The 16858-nt window shown below is 35.3% G+C and overlaps 1 protein-coding gene across 2 annotated transcripts in view; it reads right to left on the bottom strand.

The window, feature by feature from the left end:
• Window positions 1-1552: 1552 nt before the first annotated feature.
• Window positions 1553-16858, bottom strand: part of LOC149419639 (5'-3' exonuclease PLD3-like) — a 30896-nt gene continuing 15590 nt past the window's right edge. For both annotated transcript variants that reach the window (XM_089637199.1, XM_089637200.1), the window contains exons 8-11: window positions 12305-12436; window positions 7392-7531; window positions 5634-5799; window positions 1553-5252 (exon numbers count right to left, since the gene is read on the bottom strand). In XM_089637199.1, the coding sequence (XP_089493325.1) occupies window positions 4965-5252; window positions 5634-5799; window positions 7392-7531; window positions 12305-12436 (726 nt within the window). In that variant the 3' untranslated portion in view covers window positions 1553-4964. The remainder of the gene's footprint in view (window positions 5253-5633; window positions 5800-7391; window positions 7532-12304; window positions 12437-16858) is intronic.

The raw sequence follows: 16858 nt of genomic DNA, 5'->3' as shown, positions 1-16858 counted from the left end.
TGATATTTTCCACATGAGAACAGCTTTATTTAGAATTTGTTCTTATGCTCAAAAGCTTGACTTCGGAATGAGCTGCCGGTTTGGCATTTTCACATGGGTCACTCCCTCCACACAGCATCCCAAGAAATGACACAGTCTGAAGTTTCCCCTTCTTGTTCAGAGTTCCAGAGTTTTTACTGATTCTGATATCACATGAAACGGGTTTTTTTTTTACATTAGCTCCACACAGGAGGCCCTGAGGAAAATAATTTCCCTCAGGGCCTAATGTCATCTTTGTAGAAAAGCAGACGCATCTGCCGCCAAATCTAAACACCCCTTGAACCCTGGCACCACTGCTAAGTCAACAAAGAAACCAATATATAAGTGACGGGGTGACCTATGGCAGAGGTGGTGGTTATCCAATGAATGGTTCCCGGGGTACCCGCCTCCCAAATCAAGTATTTGCTTTTATTTAACCTTACCGTTGCCAACAGGGGTACCCAAAATCTCCAAAACTACTATTGTCCATTTATAATTTTAAATAGACACCTTTTAGTTCGGTATTTTTTGTATTCTTACAAAACCTATAAAACCATAAAAAAAAAATAAAGTTAAGTAGCAGAAAACAATATATTTAAATATGTAGGTTCTCATTCCTTCCCACTAATAATAGTTATGTTGCGCTGGAATCATACTACAGTTGTTTCCGTCATTGCATGCGCAGGGACTGCCTCGTGGATGGGGCCTCTCACTCACTCGCGCTATGAACAAGGCTGGGTGAGGGAATGTTGTCCGCCGGCAGTCAGTATAACCCCAGCCATTGGCCGGAAATCACATTCATTAATGAATGATTTTTGAGGTTATTTTATAATATTCTGGGGCAGATAATTGGCACATTGCTAGTCAATCTAAGAGAGCCTGCTATGCTTCGATATTAAGGACTATTCCATCAAAAACATGGTCTCGACAATTCCCCCATTTTTACAAATAGAATATTCTCCACTTATTTGAATGAGAATTATTGAACCTTCTAACCTTTTTGACTTCGCAGATTATACTTTCGGTGATATAAAAGTGGGGGAAACTTAGATCGTATAATTTTTGGTTGTCTCTCTCTTCTATCAAGCCTTATCTAAAATTTCCTCTCCTACGTTCAACTTCTCATCTCTTCTAAAGCTGGACACATGGTAGAGCCAGCGAACCAAAAATCCCCGCCAAGCCGAAACCGCTCAGTATGAATTCAGACATCGAGTCCGACGGTATGGCACACAGAGGAAAGATTCCTCCACAGTAAAGCGTTTTCAAATGGACGTGATTTTGTTCTGGATGTTATAGAAAAATATATACCTGAACTAGTCCCTTCTCAAGCATCTTGTCTGAAAATGAAAAAGAACAATGATGTAACGTACAATCTCGCACTGGGACTAATATATTTTATGTACCCATATTATTTCTTAGTCCACAATTTTAAATAAACCTTTGTTAAATATTTAAATTAAAACAATTTTATTTGCATTAATTTTTTTAATATTCAATTTTAAATAAACTTTTTTGTTAAATATTTGTAAAAAAAAAAAATCTATTTACCAGTAGGTACTATGTTTAATACCTATTTTAAATAAACCTTTTTTGAATATTTATGAATAAAAAAAAAACATTTTATGTATCCATATACAATTTCAGTTCACAAGTTCGAGTGGTTGCAAATTTCACGCGTTCATTTTTAATTGTTTTTATCTACAATAAAATTTATGAAACAAATACATAGCACTACAATGATAAAATTCATGGCCACCCCAGTTTTGCTTTGCATCTTGGCATGCCAAAGGTAAATATCATTAATTTCTCATGTACATCAATCACAAAGGATGAAAATTTCAGTGTTATTATTAGATTTATTCATAAGTGCAGTAGATTTAATAATATTGTTACATAATTATTATGAGATCACCGTTTAAGGCCATTTTATAGTACGTATAAGGATTAACATGGATTCTCTGGTAATGGACATCAAGAATTTACTAATTACATTTATTATGAAGTTTGAATGTTAAATCTATCGGGGATACTTAAGCAGATGTCATTTAAAAATAAATTGTCTAGCTAACTTCATTAAAGTAATAATACAAATTGGTATGTTTACCATTAGGGATCGAAAATTAAATTAGATTTATACTGTCCTACTCATAATCGCAGTACAAATATTATACAGGCGTCTGAGGTCGGGGTAGTGGAAAATGTTACTCATAATCGCTGCGGATGCGTATACTGGCCGTATTAGAGGCTGTCAGGTTTATATCGACTTGCCCCTTAGTGTAGCGTTAGGATAGCACTGGCAATATGAAGAATGAATGTAAAAGTTTGACAAATATCGATCTGTTGCGTAATGAAAATGTAAAAAAAGCAGCCATACCCATTTGCAGCACTATCGGAAGGATATTTTAAATCGAAATATTGATTTACCACAGCAAATACGGGACACATTGACACATAATCAATCGAACTGGCCGGATTTCGATGCAAATGAAAACAGACCGGGTCAATGACAAATTAAAAGTTAGCAAAAAAAGCAGAATGTGAAAATGACCGTGTTTTTGAGGTTTGGAAAAAGTGATGCCAGCCTAAAAAAATTATGAGTAACGATTTCAACCCATTTGACATTGATAAGTATATGGCCCTCTTTTTCATATAGCTATACCAACGCTGCAGTGGTGTATTAGGGAATTTTTATAAGTAAGACTGATTATGTTCAATAAATAAATGACCTAATGTTTGAGCTAAAATTATCACAAATACTAAAGACTAACACGAAAAGTGCAACAAATCTTTTGCTTACGTAGATTGGCAAATCCTTTCATTGTGAAAATATACTATGAATGAATAATTTTATTACAAATCAAAGTAACAAAGCAGTCTTTTGGAATTACACAAATCGGATTAAGTATTCATTATGATTAGATTTAAATTGGTATAAAAACTGCTAAAAAATCACATACAATATACATTATAATCTATTGATTAATGTCCTAACGAATGTCTGCGATTTTAAAATAAAACCATACAGCGGTTTTCACCGTTTAAACTGAACAACCTTTTTTTAAATTTGGCTCAAATACACATTGTCGGTGACATCAATGCAGAACAACATACTTTTCTTAAATTTGGCTCAAATACACATTGTAGGTGACATCAATGCAGAACAATATATGTACTTTTCTTAAATTTGGCTCAAATACACATTGTCGGTGACATCAATGCGGAACAACATACTTTTCTTAAATTTGGCTCAAATACACATTGTCGGTGACATCAATGCAGAACAACATACTTTTCTTAAATTTGGCTCAAATACACATTGTCGGTGACATCAATGCAGAACAACATACTTTTCTTAAATTTGGCTCAAATACACATTGTCGGTGACATCAATGCAGAACAACATACTTTTCTTAAATTTGGCTCAAATACACATTGTCGGTGACATCAATGCAGAACAACATACTTTTCTTAAATTTGGCTCAAATACACATTGTCGGTGACATCAATGCAGAACAACATACTTTTCTTAAATTTGGCTCAAATACACATTGTCGGTGACATCAATGCAGAACAACATACTTTTCTTAAATTTGGCTCAAATACACATTGTCGGTGACATCAATGCAGAACAACATACTTTTCTTAAATTTGGCTCAAATACACATTGTCGGTGACATCAATGCAGAACAACATACTTTTCTTAAATTTGGCTCAAATACACATTGTCGGTGACATCAATGCGGAACAACATACTTTTCTTAAATTTGGCTCAAATACACATTGTCGGTGACATCAATGCAGAACAACATACTTTTCTTAAATTTGGCTCAAATACACATTGTCGGTGACATCAATGCGGAACAACATACTTTTCTTAAATTTGGCTCAAATACACATTGTCGGTGACATCAATGCAGAACAACATACTTTTCTTAAATTTGGCTCAAATACACATTGTCGGTGACATCAATGCAGAACAACATACTTTTCTTAAATTTGGCTCAAATACACATTGTCGGTGACATCAATGCAGAACAACATACTTTTCTTAAATTTGGCTCAAATACACATTGTCGGTGACATCAATGCAGAACAACATACTTTTCTTAAATTTGGCTCAAATACACATTGTCGGTGACATCAATGCAGAACAACATACTTTTCTTAAATTTGGCTCAAATACACATTGTCGGTGACATCAATGCGGAACAACATACTTTTCTTAAATTTGGCTCAAATACACATTGTCGGTGACATCAATGCAGAACAACATACTTGTCACCTAACAGTATACTTAAAAGTTACCAATCTATTTGCACGGATTACTCGGCTAAGCATTGAACTTTTAAAGTGACTTCGCAATGACAGCGGAGTCTAAATCACAACTTAAATTCGATGGGTGAGAAAACGTATCTACCAAAAGCCAAGTTCAGGAGAACAGGAAAGCAGTTTTTTTTCCTGGGATCAATTCCTAGATGTGACCGAATCTTTTTCTAAACAAGACAAACCGCACATCAGAACACACAATGTGTTGCTGTTTCTATTACATGCAAATAATTAAATACGTTCTAGATTACTCTGGGAGATGCTTCTTTGTGTTACGGATAGAATCGATCATAATGTGTATTTCTCCATACTTCTTCATCTTTTGTAGTTACGTTTTTGTTTTTCCCACGCATCGAATTGTAAGTCTTCAGCTAAGGATAAATTTGGACTCAGCGGAACATTTGCAGTATTAACTGGATCATAATACCAGCCGTTATTTAAAAACAGATTTCATTGCATTTAAAACAAGACACAAGTGAATATTTAACAAATCTGTCAAAAAAAAATCATCAAAAACACCGCAAACACGATTGAATTGCATTTCCTCTGGTTAAAACAAATCAAAAAACCTTCCAGCGATTAATGTACAAAATCTATGAATTCCAGCGTTTTACTTAAGGTTAGAAATACCCCTTAATCAAAGGCAATGCGTACGGTGAGTCCCAATCCCGTTCAAATACTTCTTGCAGTTGTTGGCGAATGCCGACTTCCGTGACGTTGGTTTCTGCATCCTGGTCATCAGGCTCTTGCATAATGATGGCCACACCGGCGGTATCCTCGAAGTAATCACCCGACCAGTTGGAAGTGCCGATGTAAGCGGCCTTGTCTGTCACCATATACTTGTTGTGATTGACACGGGCAAATGGAATTTTCAGTTGTTCTGCTGTGGCGGGCACTACGAAACGCTTCTGTAAAAGGCAACAGATAAAAACATATTAAAAAACTTAAGTCCCAAAGACTGAGATGGGTGGACATGTGGATACCAAACATTGGTAAAATTTTACTTACAAAGACTTAATGTTTCTTTTTGTAAAATAGGTTTTAAGGTTCATAGTTTGGGTTTAATTAACAAACAAATAGGCTAAAAACCACTTGGGGCGACCTATGGCAGGGGTGTTGGTTTTCCAATAAATGGTTCCTTGGGCGGCGGTACCCATACCCGCCTCCCAAATTTGATTAGAACGAAATAGCCATTTAATAGCGCCTAACTTTACCATCTACGGTAACTGAAATAGTTGTCTCTATTGTAATTGAATTGAAGGGTTAGTTTTGGCAAGTGGAGTACTTACAATTTGAATGTCAACTTTGGGGTAAGACCCAGAGAGGGCGGTGAGTGACCGCAGGAAGTAGTCCTCGGCCGGGCGGGAGTGGTTCCACCAGCTGATCAGCATCCTGATCTGCACATTCTCCTCAATGGCCGCCGCCCGGATGGCATTGTCTATGAAGGGCCAGAACCTGCGCAATTATAAATACAATATCTATTTGAGACAGATCATACATGTATATGTATTCAAATTATAAGTCAATAAACACCAGGATTGCCGGCAATGAAATTATTAGATGAAGACTGCTAGTTGTCAATTTCCGCATGACAATGGAAACTGATGATGACATTATAAGCACTTAAAATAAATTAATTATAGCGTTCGCCAAGGGCGAGCAGTTCATAGAAGCTGTAAAACTGTTTTTACCCAAGCAAGACAGGGAAAATAAATTCTATTCATTTTATATGGAAAAACGTGTTAATGAATGCCGCACAAGAGTCCCAACCTTCTGGAGTCAGTGGGAGCACTAAGGAGCATTAGAGCTACGCATTCCCTAAATTTGGGTCAATGTAAAAATACTAATAACCAACACTGTAGCGATACACCATTGAATACATGCAAAAAGTTCCAGCAGTCGATAAGGAAACACAGCATTATCATTTCTAGACGGCTTGGCGACGTCTTTTCGAAAGTATGAGTGCTGATTAGCACTTCTCAAGTTACATGTCTGGAACATTCCCGCCTTTACAAGATGTATGCGATTCTATATAAGCAGATTCACGCGCCGCTACGGAACAGTGTTTATTAGTCGCTCAGACAGTGCAGTGTTTTTATTTAATCACTCGGTCAGTGTACAACGCGGGAACTAGGAGTTGCGCCGAGGACATGCGCCTAGATTCTGCGATATCTTCGCCAGCCTGGGCTTCTCAACTATTACAACGACACTGTTATTCATCATCAACAACAAACCAAAACGACACTAGCTACTGTATTTGTATTTGGACATCTTTCATTCATCTCTGCATACCATCCACCTGACACCACTAAAAATCAAAGCAAATAAAAATAAAACTTTTTTATTTTTGTAAAAACTTATGAGTAAAACCTCAAATTGTAATATTTAATCATTAATTAGCCTTGCCGGGGCCCTGCTCTACTACTGAGCTAATCCAACCCTTAAGGTCCTGGGTTCAATTCTTAGATGCAACTGTATCTTTTTCTGATTTTTCGGTTCCAAATTTTCGTTTGAGAATCGCTAATATTGTCTTCAATGTTTAAAAGTAATACTATTAAAATATTATGTTAATCAATCTGCTCGTGTCTTCATTCTTTGTATCGAGTATTGTTTCTTTGGTGAGAGCAGATTCCATATCACTCATGGAGAAATGTCAATTATCTATATACGCAGAACGTGGATGTTAACCATTGTATTGAAATTTCTCCAAAACATGAGTGGTGCTCATCAATGTCTCGGAACTCTTCGTGCGAGGCGGAAATACCCGAAGACACAATACATTTATTTGTCGCGCTGAGATGGCACCACTTTAGTTAACAGTTTGCATACGGATAATTCCAGCAGATCGGTATAGACTTCAAAATTGCTAGTATTCTGTACCTGGCGTAGAGGATAGACTGACAATGTTTTTAGCGCACCACCCTTTTTGACTATGACATACCCAATCGTGGTATGTTATGAGGCTGAAGGTAGCGGAGAGGCGAAGGAGATGGGTAAGAGGAAGGTAGGTAAGTTCCTGGTTAGTAATAACTCTTCTAATTACTTACCTTTTCTTGGGTGTGTAAATAGTCAGGGGGATATAGTCCATGACGGCGATGTAGACAAACTTCTCCGCTGTTGCTATCACATTCAAGATAGCGTTTATGTCGTTAGTGCGACCTTGTGGGCTCAGCTGGCCAGGGGAACTCTAAAATAAACAAAACTTACTTTTGATTTGTGCATTCCACATTATTAACCGTTTTGCCGCTACACACATTCGTGTATGCATAGAAAAAACTGTGCCCCCAGCACTTTTCAATGATAATGTATGTTTTCATTATCATTGAAAATGTTTGAATTTCTTAAATAGGATTGTGCACATCCATTATTATATGCACTATAAGTTAACAATCATCTTCACAATTTTACTCAACAAAAAACAATTAAAATATATTTGAAATTAATAAAATACTTAGTTTTTACCACTTTTATTGTTTATAAATACCAACATGTTTCATGAGCAACGCTCACTTCTTTACGGTTTTAATAATAGTATTATTATTGATTTTTCGAAGAAAACTTCTTCTAACTGCTTTTCACTTTGTGATGGCATTATTTATTTTTTATTAAAACACAAATAACTTTGTTTACATCACTTTATTTCGATACAAAATCTCAACATGTTTCATGAACCAAGTTCACTTCATCAGGAGCACAAGTATACTAAAGTTATAATTAAACTTATACTTGTGCTCCTGATGAAGTGAACTTGGTTCATGAAACATGTTGAGATTTTGTATCGAAATAAAGTGACGTAAACAAAGTTATTTGTGTTTTAATAAAAAATATTATTATTAATTTCAATTAAAATGGTGCCACAAAATAAGTTTGCTGTGTTGGAAGAAGTAAAATATATTTTATAATTTTTCTTATATGGCTGTCAACTCCTCATCCAATAATGAAGGCATTAGAGAAATAATCAATAATTGCCACCTCTTGGAACAGACTACTGCCTCCACACGTTAAGGCACCAATACACCCCCACTCACAATGCCACCCCACTATGACCACCAATACTAACCAACTGTAAAATCAATTCTGTTCAGTTGTACCACTGACCAGGTATAGACAACACCTCATTCATGGATTTATTTTCTTTACTAAACACTATCTTTTCGAATGTTAACCTCTCAGGCCTCTGGCATATTGAACATTATATTTCAAGCAGAATTCTTGCCTGAACGGACTATGCAATAATTACAACAGAGTATTATCCAAGGTGGATATTTTCAGTTGCGAACTTACCAAATACAAAAGGTCCATAAAAGAATATTTCTCTGATGGTTTGTGAATAATGTTATGTCTCTATTGTTTATATTTGATTTATATCTACAACCTCTCTCCATGGCTATAAATGTTTTGTTTTGTATAATTTTTTTAATTCATATTCCTTTCTTACAAATTTAATTTACTTATTCCGTATTATGCTGTCTGAGTAGAGTTAAAGTCACAAGGAGGAAATCCATAATTGGTTTATTTTGGTTACATAATACTTATGTACAAACTGAAATAAATGTAAACTATTGATTTCCCGAAAATTAATAAATAAAAACGCTGTCAGAAGAGGAGAATTAGTGTGTATTTCAGTAATAACGTATCGGAAAACTTAAAATTGTTTTTGAAAGGTGATGAAATAAGCTTTCAAATTTAATATTTTTGATATAGTCAAATTTTGAATGTAAACATAAAAAGTTTTAAAAAGGTTTTTTTTCGTCTAAACACCGAATTAAATCACAGATAGTAAAAAAAAACACATATATTATATTAGACAAATGTATTATAAACATTTTTGCCACCTCACTTTTTTGTCATTTCATATACAATTAATTAATAAAAAGTTTCAATTTCTTTACTTTCATAGAGGTGTAAATTTTGATTCTTCTGTGGCTAACTTCTAGATTTAAATATAAAGCGTGGTGTTGTCTCTTTCTAATACCGTTTGGACCATATTTCTCACCATGACAGTAAGGGAGACACTACGATTTCTACAAGACCATATGAGCTGTTTCCAAAAGCGAACAAATTATGGAATTATTTCAAAGTCAATGCAATTATTTTCAACTTAAATATTTTATAAAAAAAACTGATTGGTGATTCAATCCAATATTGTATTCGTTTCTTGAAAGAATAGAGTTTTTATACGGACAAAGCGTTTTTTTCTAAAATATTTTAATTAGCGCCATCAATGAACGCGAAGATTATAAATTGTGTTATGTTTAACCTTATCGAAAAATTAGACAATAAACCATATTATCTCACAAACAACTCGGTCTTGGCACACTTGCTTCATTCACATTCATGGATAGTCTTATATATACTCTTCTGTTATTCTGACTGTTGCGATGGCTCGACTCAACTTGTATTTGAATTAAAAATACACATACGCATGCACAAACTACAAATCTGATACATTCCCATATCTTTATGTGAAAAATTCAATGTCATGTATTTTTTGTAGAAACCAAAATGCCAAATAAATGTTAAAAAAGTTATTTTGAAAGTGCTATTAATTTTTTCAAACATTTTATACTCTTGCTCTATCTAAAAAAACTAGTATGGCAATAAACAACCAAAATGCCAGAAGCTGACATTTGGATGTTATTTCGTACACTATTCAGCTGTGCTACAAACTACTGATTTAGTGGACATTTTAAGACAGAGGAACACAAAACCGGCGTCATTCCACAGCTGAGCGCTTCTAATGTGGAAAATGTCAACCATCTACAAATTTTGGGCACGCATTTGACACGTCTCACAGTTTTTAACCGGTGCCGAGCAGTTCTTTCGAGCACTGTCCATTGAAATACCATTAGAAAAAACACAGCGTACATGTTATAACGATTGCAATCCTGTCATTAAGATAGAACTAACCTAACCCGGTTTTAGCACTAATTCTAGTGGTAGAGTATTTTTATGTGAATACTGCACAAAAATCCCGGGACTGTGGGATTATGGCATCCCCAATTGGGGTATGTTGTGAAACTAAAAGGAGTGGGAATGGGAAAGAGTTGGGGGAGGAGAAGGTTGAGAAGTATCTGGCCACCAAAAATGGCGAAGGTGATTTCAAGCAATGTTTCGATTCAGAATGGTGATTTTTTTTCTCCAGGGCGATACTGAGAGTATATACATACCGCTCTGGATCTTAATAGCTTGCGATACCTAACTCACAACTGAGGATAAAACACGTAAATCTGATTGATTAAGTTTTAGAATTTATTAAAAACACATTTGCAAACCCCTGGAAACTTTTACCTTCAATTACTTCCAAGTACATTCCTCGCTACATAAAAATGTTAACATTTCTTCACAATTGGCATTATGCAAATTTAACCAAATGATATTGTCGAGTTTTGGTTCTTTATTGAATGAAAATATGAAGGAAAAAGGGTTTCATTGGAGAGTTTACACTGAAAATTAAACAAGTCGCAAACCTTTTCAAGCATTTCCAAGAGATTGCTGTTTCACCAATCAAAACTGAGTGAACACTGTTAGGTAAAATTTTACACCATAAATTTTTTGACTGAGCGTTTGCGCTATTCCAATTTACGTACTTTGAATAAACTAAACTTCATCAGGTCATGTGAAGAGTTAGAATAATAATGCATTGATTAACTGGCAGAGGATTGAACCCTCTGACAAACAACAAAAAACTCCAAGTCGTTTTTCAGGATGCGAAAAAAAAATTGATAGTTAAAATTTCGCGAAATACAGGGTGTCCGGGGTTAAAGTGCAAAAAACTTCGGTAATATCACATGACGGTAGAAGTAAAAAAAGGTAAATAACTTTTTTCGAAATTCCAATGTTTAAGGGTAGTTTTCAGTTAACAAAGATGAATTTTTTTTTTTTTTTTTTTACAGTGAATACCTCACAAGAGTCCCAACTGCTCCCGTCTGGAGCCAGTGAGACTATGGCATCCCCAATTGGGGGATGTTGTGAGGCTGAAGGTAAGTGGGGAAGTGAAAGAGGAAGGTGGGGAAGTACCTGGCTATTCAGATCTAGTCACTAAACACGGCTAAAGCCATTTGGAGCAACGTTTCAATTCTGAATGGTGGTCTTACACCAGGGCGATACTGGTAGTATCTTCCACTCTGAAATTGAAACTGAATTTATTGAAAAACTCTGAATTGTTTTTAGGGAAAAATAAACCTCCCGAAGTTTGTGCACTTTACCCCCCGGACACCCTGTGTAATACGAGTTAGTAAAATCCTAGCAAACGAAATGTGCTTGAGTACATAAAAAGTGAAATCTACAAAAAAGAAATTAAAGAAAATTTTATGTTGGTATTTTATTACCTTTCTAAACCATCAAAGACATAGTTAATATCTGATTTAATATTTTTTTATGTATATGCATAAAAGCAGTAAGGTAGTACGTAGGTTAGGTTAGGTTACTGTAGTATTTGGTTATTAAAAGGTTCGGGTTTTACCGAACTTAACCGAACGCGACCTACCGTCACCTGTTATATTGTCGTGTTCGCCAAGAGAGTTCGTTTCATTCGCTAGACGACCTTTGGGCAACATCTTACTTGCATTGTTATAGTATTATATTCCAAATAAACCATCTTTCGTGTACTAAGTACTTACGTGTATTCAGTGTTAATACCAGATCCTTTCCTCATAGAATACTGGAGATAAAGGGCCCAGTATTCTACTTGTAAGAGGATATCGTACAGTAACGATACGTTACACTTACCTATTTTTTTATTTATTTCGATTTCTATAATTAATTTTAAAGAATATATTTCACATAAAATCCAAATGTACGAAAGAAAATCAAGGCGCACAACTCAAGCCGCTAGAAGGCACTAGTGTAGCATGCTGCCATCAGAATGCAAGGGAAATGTCAGAAGTTGGAGCTATTATTAATATTATAGGGTGTTTGCTAATAGTTAGTTAGACGGTAATGTTTTGAAAGTGCTTACCGAAATATAAGTATTAAATTGGTGTCCGCTCAGGCTGATGTTGAATGGAGACTCCTGATTGAAGATGGTTTGCAGGGCAGCGGGCCATTCGTCAGGTATCACCGCATCCTCTTTGCCGAGGGACCAGTAGACCTACAAATATTAACAACAATTTACAATTGCTAGACCTCAATTGTGGGGAGTTTGGGTACCGACGCCCTTGGAACCATTTATTGGATAACCAACACCTCTATCATAGGTCACTCCAAATCCATTACGTTTGGTGACTTAGCAGGGGTGCCCGGGTTCATCGGGTGAGGTGTGTTCAGGATGCACCCGCCACACAGCTCACGTCAGATCGGGAGAGGCTGGTTCGGAGAGACCCTTTGACCTCTCCAACTAGTCTCTCATTCATTTGTCACTCCTTGATACCCTGATCCCTAATGGCCTCCTGTATATATACCCTCAGTATCCCCCCGGTGAAAGCACCTGAAATAAACTACGTATTAACACATTGTCGTCAGGACACGGCCTTTGCCGTTTTTCGCAGACTGTCGGTCAACTGCGGGACACGGCAAATGCCGTTTTTGTCAACTGTCGGTTTTTGGCGGGAAACGGCATTATACGGGTTTGTTATCAGCGTGAAATACTATGATTCATAAGTGGAATGGGCTCTTCAATTAGGCGAGACAACCGCAAAAGACTCTTTTTTGACAAGAAGCAATTAAACTTACGAGTTATTGAGTGTGCGGCTTCGGCCTTAGACGGCACTGTTCAATTTACGCGATCAGATTTCACACATCCAGCGATTGTAAAATTGCGGGCATGGCAAATATATATTATTATTTATTATATAACTATATGATATGAATAAACATGTTATCTTTTACTTGGAATTTTCAAATATTGAATATTGAATGCTATTTACTGAATTAATATCAGGTTTTTATATTCAGCTTTGAAATGTGGTGAAATTATGATGTAATCAAAGCAATTATAATTTATTAATGTTGATGATCAAATATCATATATGATTTCTTTGAAAATTTCAATTGAAAATATTATTTGGTTTAGAAATTGTGTCAATTTTAGGAAAGCGATATATTTATGCGCTAATCGCAAAAAACACCCGCTATAGGCTAGAGTCTATTGTTTGAAGCGCCCGACTACAATGTGTTAAAATTGAATAAAGGAAAGAAGAAAAAATTAAATGCCTAAATGTAAATTTTATTTGATTAATTGTGTTATTTCACAACGTATTAATTAAAAATAATACAATATATAGTATATTTTCAGTATTGCCCTGGTGAAAGACCACCATTCAAAAGACTTTAGCCGTACTGATGATCAGATCTAAAATAGTCAGATACCGTCCCAACCTTTCTCTTCCCCATCTCCTTCCCCTGCCCACTACCCTCAGCCTCACAACACACCCCGATTGGGGATTCCATAGCCCCACTCGCTCCAGACAGACGGAACTCCTATGTGGTATTCAAATAAAATAAATACATAATAATAATTTGACAACATAATGACAGTTTGATCATGAGCTATAGATTCCTGCTTACAAAGTTATTTCTCTTTTCAGAAACCTTTTCATAGCAAAATGATGTCTGGAAGCGTGTTAATTTCTGCTTCCAAAATTTGCATTCATTCATTACCGAAAACAAAAATGAAATTCAAATAGATGTATTTAAAAAATACAGTAAGATTTTTGTTCGTGTTTTTATTGTTAATTTAAACAAATTACGAGCAAAAACTAAACTCATTAAAAAATAATGACCATATTTAACATGCAATCTACTGCTAACATGACTGCATAGAAATAATAGCCAAATTGTATGTCGGTGCTCCTCGTACGGGTACTGCCGCATGTAATAAACATAAACTTGGCAACACTGCATACCTGCAGTGCCGTACACCTGCAGTGCCACACACCAACAGCCTAACCGCTGGTTGGCATGCCATGTTGAGACTTGGCACACGTTACATAGCCTACAACCATGGGTACAGAAAGCACTAGATCAAGAGTCAAGTAACTTTTATGCATTTGAAAAAAAATTTTAGGTAATTGACGCAGAATGTAGGCAGAGTTAGAAGATGGAGAAGACCAAGGTTGTGAAGTTATTAGTACTTGGCTATTGATATCGGGGGATCTAACGCAGTCAAATCGATATCTTAACTGACAACGATTTCTTGAGCCTTGCTAAGGATCGGTATTCCTAAACATCAAACGGCCAAGTTCCTACGAATAAATTGACGATGTTGAATTTCAAAGTGAAGTACACTCACTTCAACATACATTGTCACTAAAAAGGGGGTTAATTTTGTGGGCCTTAGCCATAATTCGTGATATTCTGAACAACTTTCTGAATTCCATTTCTCCAAACTCAAACGGATTCAATTGATTGCGTATACAACATCTTTAAAGTTTTACATTTATTTGAAAAGGTTCAACAGTATTCTAAAAGGTACTACATTTATTCGAAATGTAGTTCCAGTGTGTTCTTTTTATTATGCACGTATACAGTCGAACTTGGTCATAACGATCACGGCAATAGCGAGTTCACAACTATAATAAAAGACTCTTGGCTTTGTTTTGAGAGCTGCAAAAGATTTCAATAATTTAGGAACATTTATTATGTTATATAAAACCCTTGTCAGATGCCAACTTGAGTATAACTCTACGTTATGGTCTCCATTTTTCAATATTCATTCAGATAACATTGAAAAGATTCAACGGAAGTTTTTAAGGTTTATAAATTATAAATTGCATATTCCTATACAAAACATAAATTACAATTACCTCTTGGATAAAATGTCTCTATTGAAACTTTCAGAAAGAAGAATAAGTACAGATTTAATACTGTTACAAAGAATACTACATTTTAAAATTGACTGTCCCGAATTGCTTTAATGTATCAATATCCATGTTCCCAAAAAATCATGCCGACATTTCTTACCTTTTTACTTCAATAACACCAGGACACTAGCTTACCAAAATTCTCCGATTCCGAGACTTCACAATCTCGGAAACAAATATTCTGATCTGGGTGATATATTTTATTTGAAAACTAATCAGTATAAATGTTGTATATTCTATCACTTTTATTCTTCTAGACACAAATACACCTATGTACCCTAATAACTTCTCCGCTTCTACTATTTTGTTTTGTTGAATCTTTTAAATTCAATTATATGCGTGAGGATTCATTTTTGCTATTATGTTTATATTCTTCTTTATGGAATTAATTTTTAAGTGTTTACTCTGATACAAAATGCTTGTATTTTTTTTTTAAAGAGAAGCCCACTAGGGCGTGTAATAAATAAATTAATAAATAATGAGCAATTCCAAAACAATATTTTAGTTCAGCTTTTTCTTTGTGTAACTGTTGACTGTTATAACGAGGTTGATTCACTGATATACCGAGCAAATAATGATTCTGGCATACCACCCAGGCATTGTGGGTTCATTTTCTCTGCTAACCAAGTCCTTCATCATTGCACAAGCAATATTTTCCACTTACTATGATGGCAGTAGGAGTTTTTCAAACATTGTCAAGTCATTCATAACCAGGGAATGTTTGTCTATCAGAGTGTCACTTCTGTTGTAATGTGTCCAATCTTGCATGTTCTATATCGCTGGCGACAAGTTTCCCCATTAGTGGCAACTAAGCGATCCCCCGAAGCAGGGCTGAATGAGCTGTCTGAAATAGCTCCATGCGATATTACAGTCAGTGGTTAATCCATTATTCACTGCGGGCTATTTTTAAAAATCAATTGTTTCCGTATGCACTTCGAAGGCTTTCGTCAGGCCTTTGAGAGGGAATCATGCGATTAAATATGTACGTAATAAAGGGTCAATATTATTTCAATTATCGAATTATGAAATAAATGTTTTTTTTTTAATAGCTACGTGTTTGTTTATAAAATTTACAAAAGTGAGAAAATTTTATAGTAAGATGAAACAATTTTAAATATGAAATAGTTGCCTGAGCTTTGTTCTGCATAAAGCTAGGGCAAGGCTGAAGTCCTGGGCTCAAATCCTAGATGCGACCTAATCGTATTCTGTTTCACATTTTCCAATTCAATTTGTTCATTCCTTTAAAACCATTACAAAATTACATTTTAATTCATTTTTAACCTTTCCTCATCTGTGGTGTGTATTTACTACACATTGCTTCTAATAACTCTATAAATATAACAAAATTCTGGGTTCAGGTTTTAGCTATTCCTCCGTTATACATTTATGCACTGAATTAAACATTTTTTTTTACATAGTTTTCAAATTCAATTAAAAATCGGGAACAAATACACCAATACAATCTACCGTGTGACACTGCTAAGCGAAGAGTGTGCGAGGAAATGACATGCTATTGATGTCCCCCTTTAGTTTGCTATGCGGGAACATGAGAAATCCACACGTCCGCAGTTGTATTCAATTTAGTTTTGCCAGTCAGTCGCGTGCATGAATGCGTTTTTTCATGTTTTCAGCAATTAAATAACAATTATTATCACTTTTGATATAAAATATAATATACATAAGCGATTAGCTATGAATATTCATATTTTTCC

Source organism: Hesperophylax consimilis, chromosome 11, assembly GCF_061612785.1.
Source record: "Hesperophylax consimilis isolate HC1 chromosome 11, BYU_Hcon_1.0, whole genome shotgun sequence".
Taxonomy (NCBI): domain Eukaryota; kingdom Metazoa; phylum Arthropoda; class Insecta; order Trichoptera; family Limnephilidae; genus Hesperophylax; species Hesperophylax consimilis.
Note: the sequence above shows the minus strand (reverse complement) of the source record. Positions and strands in the feature narration are given on the sequence as shown.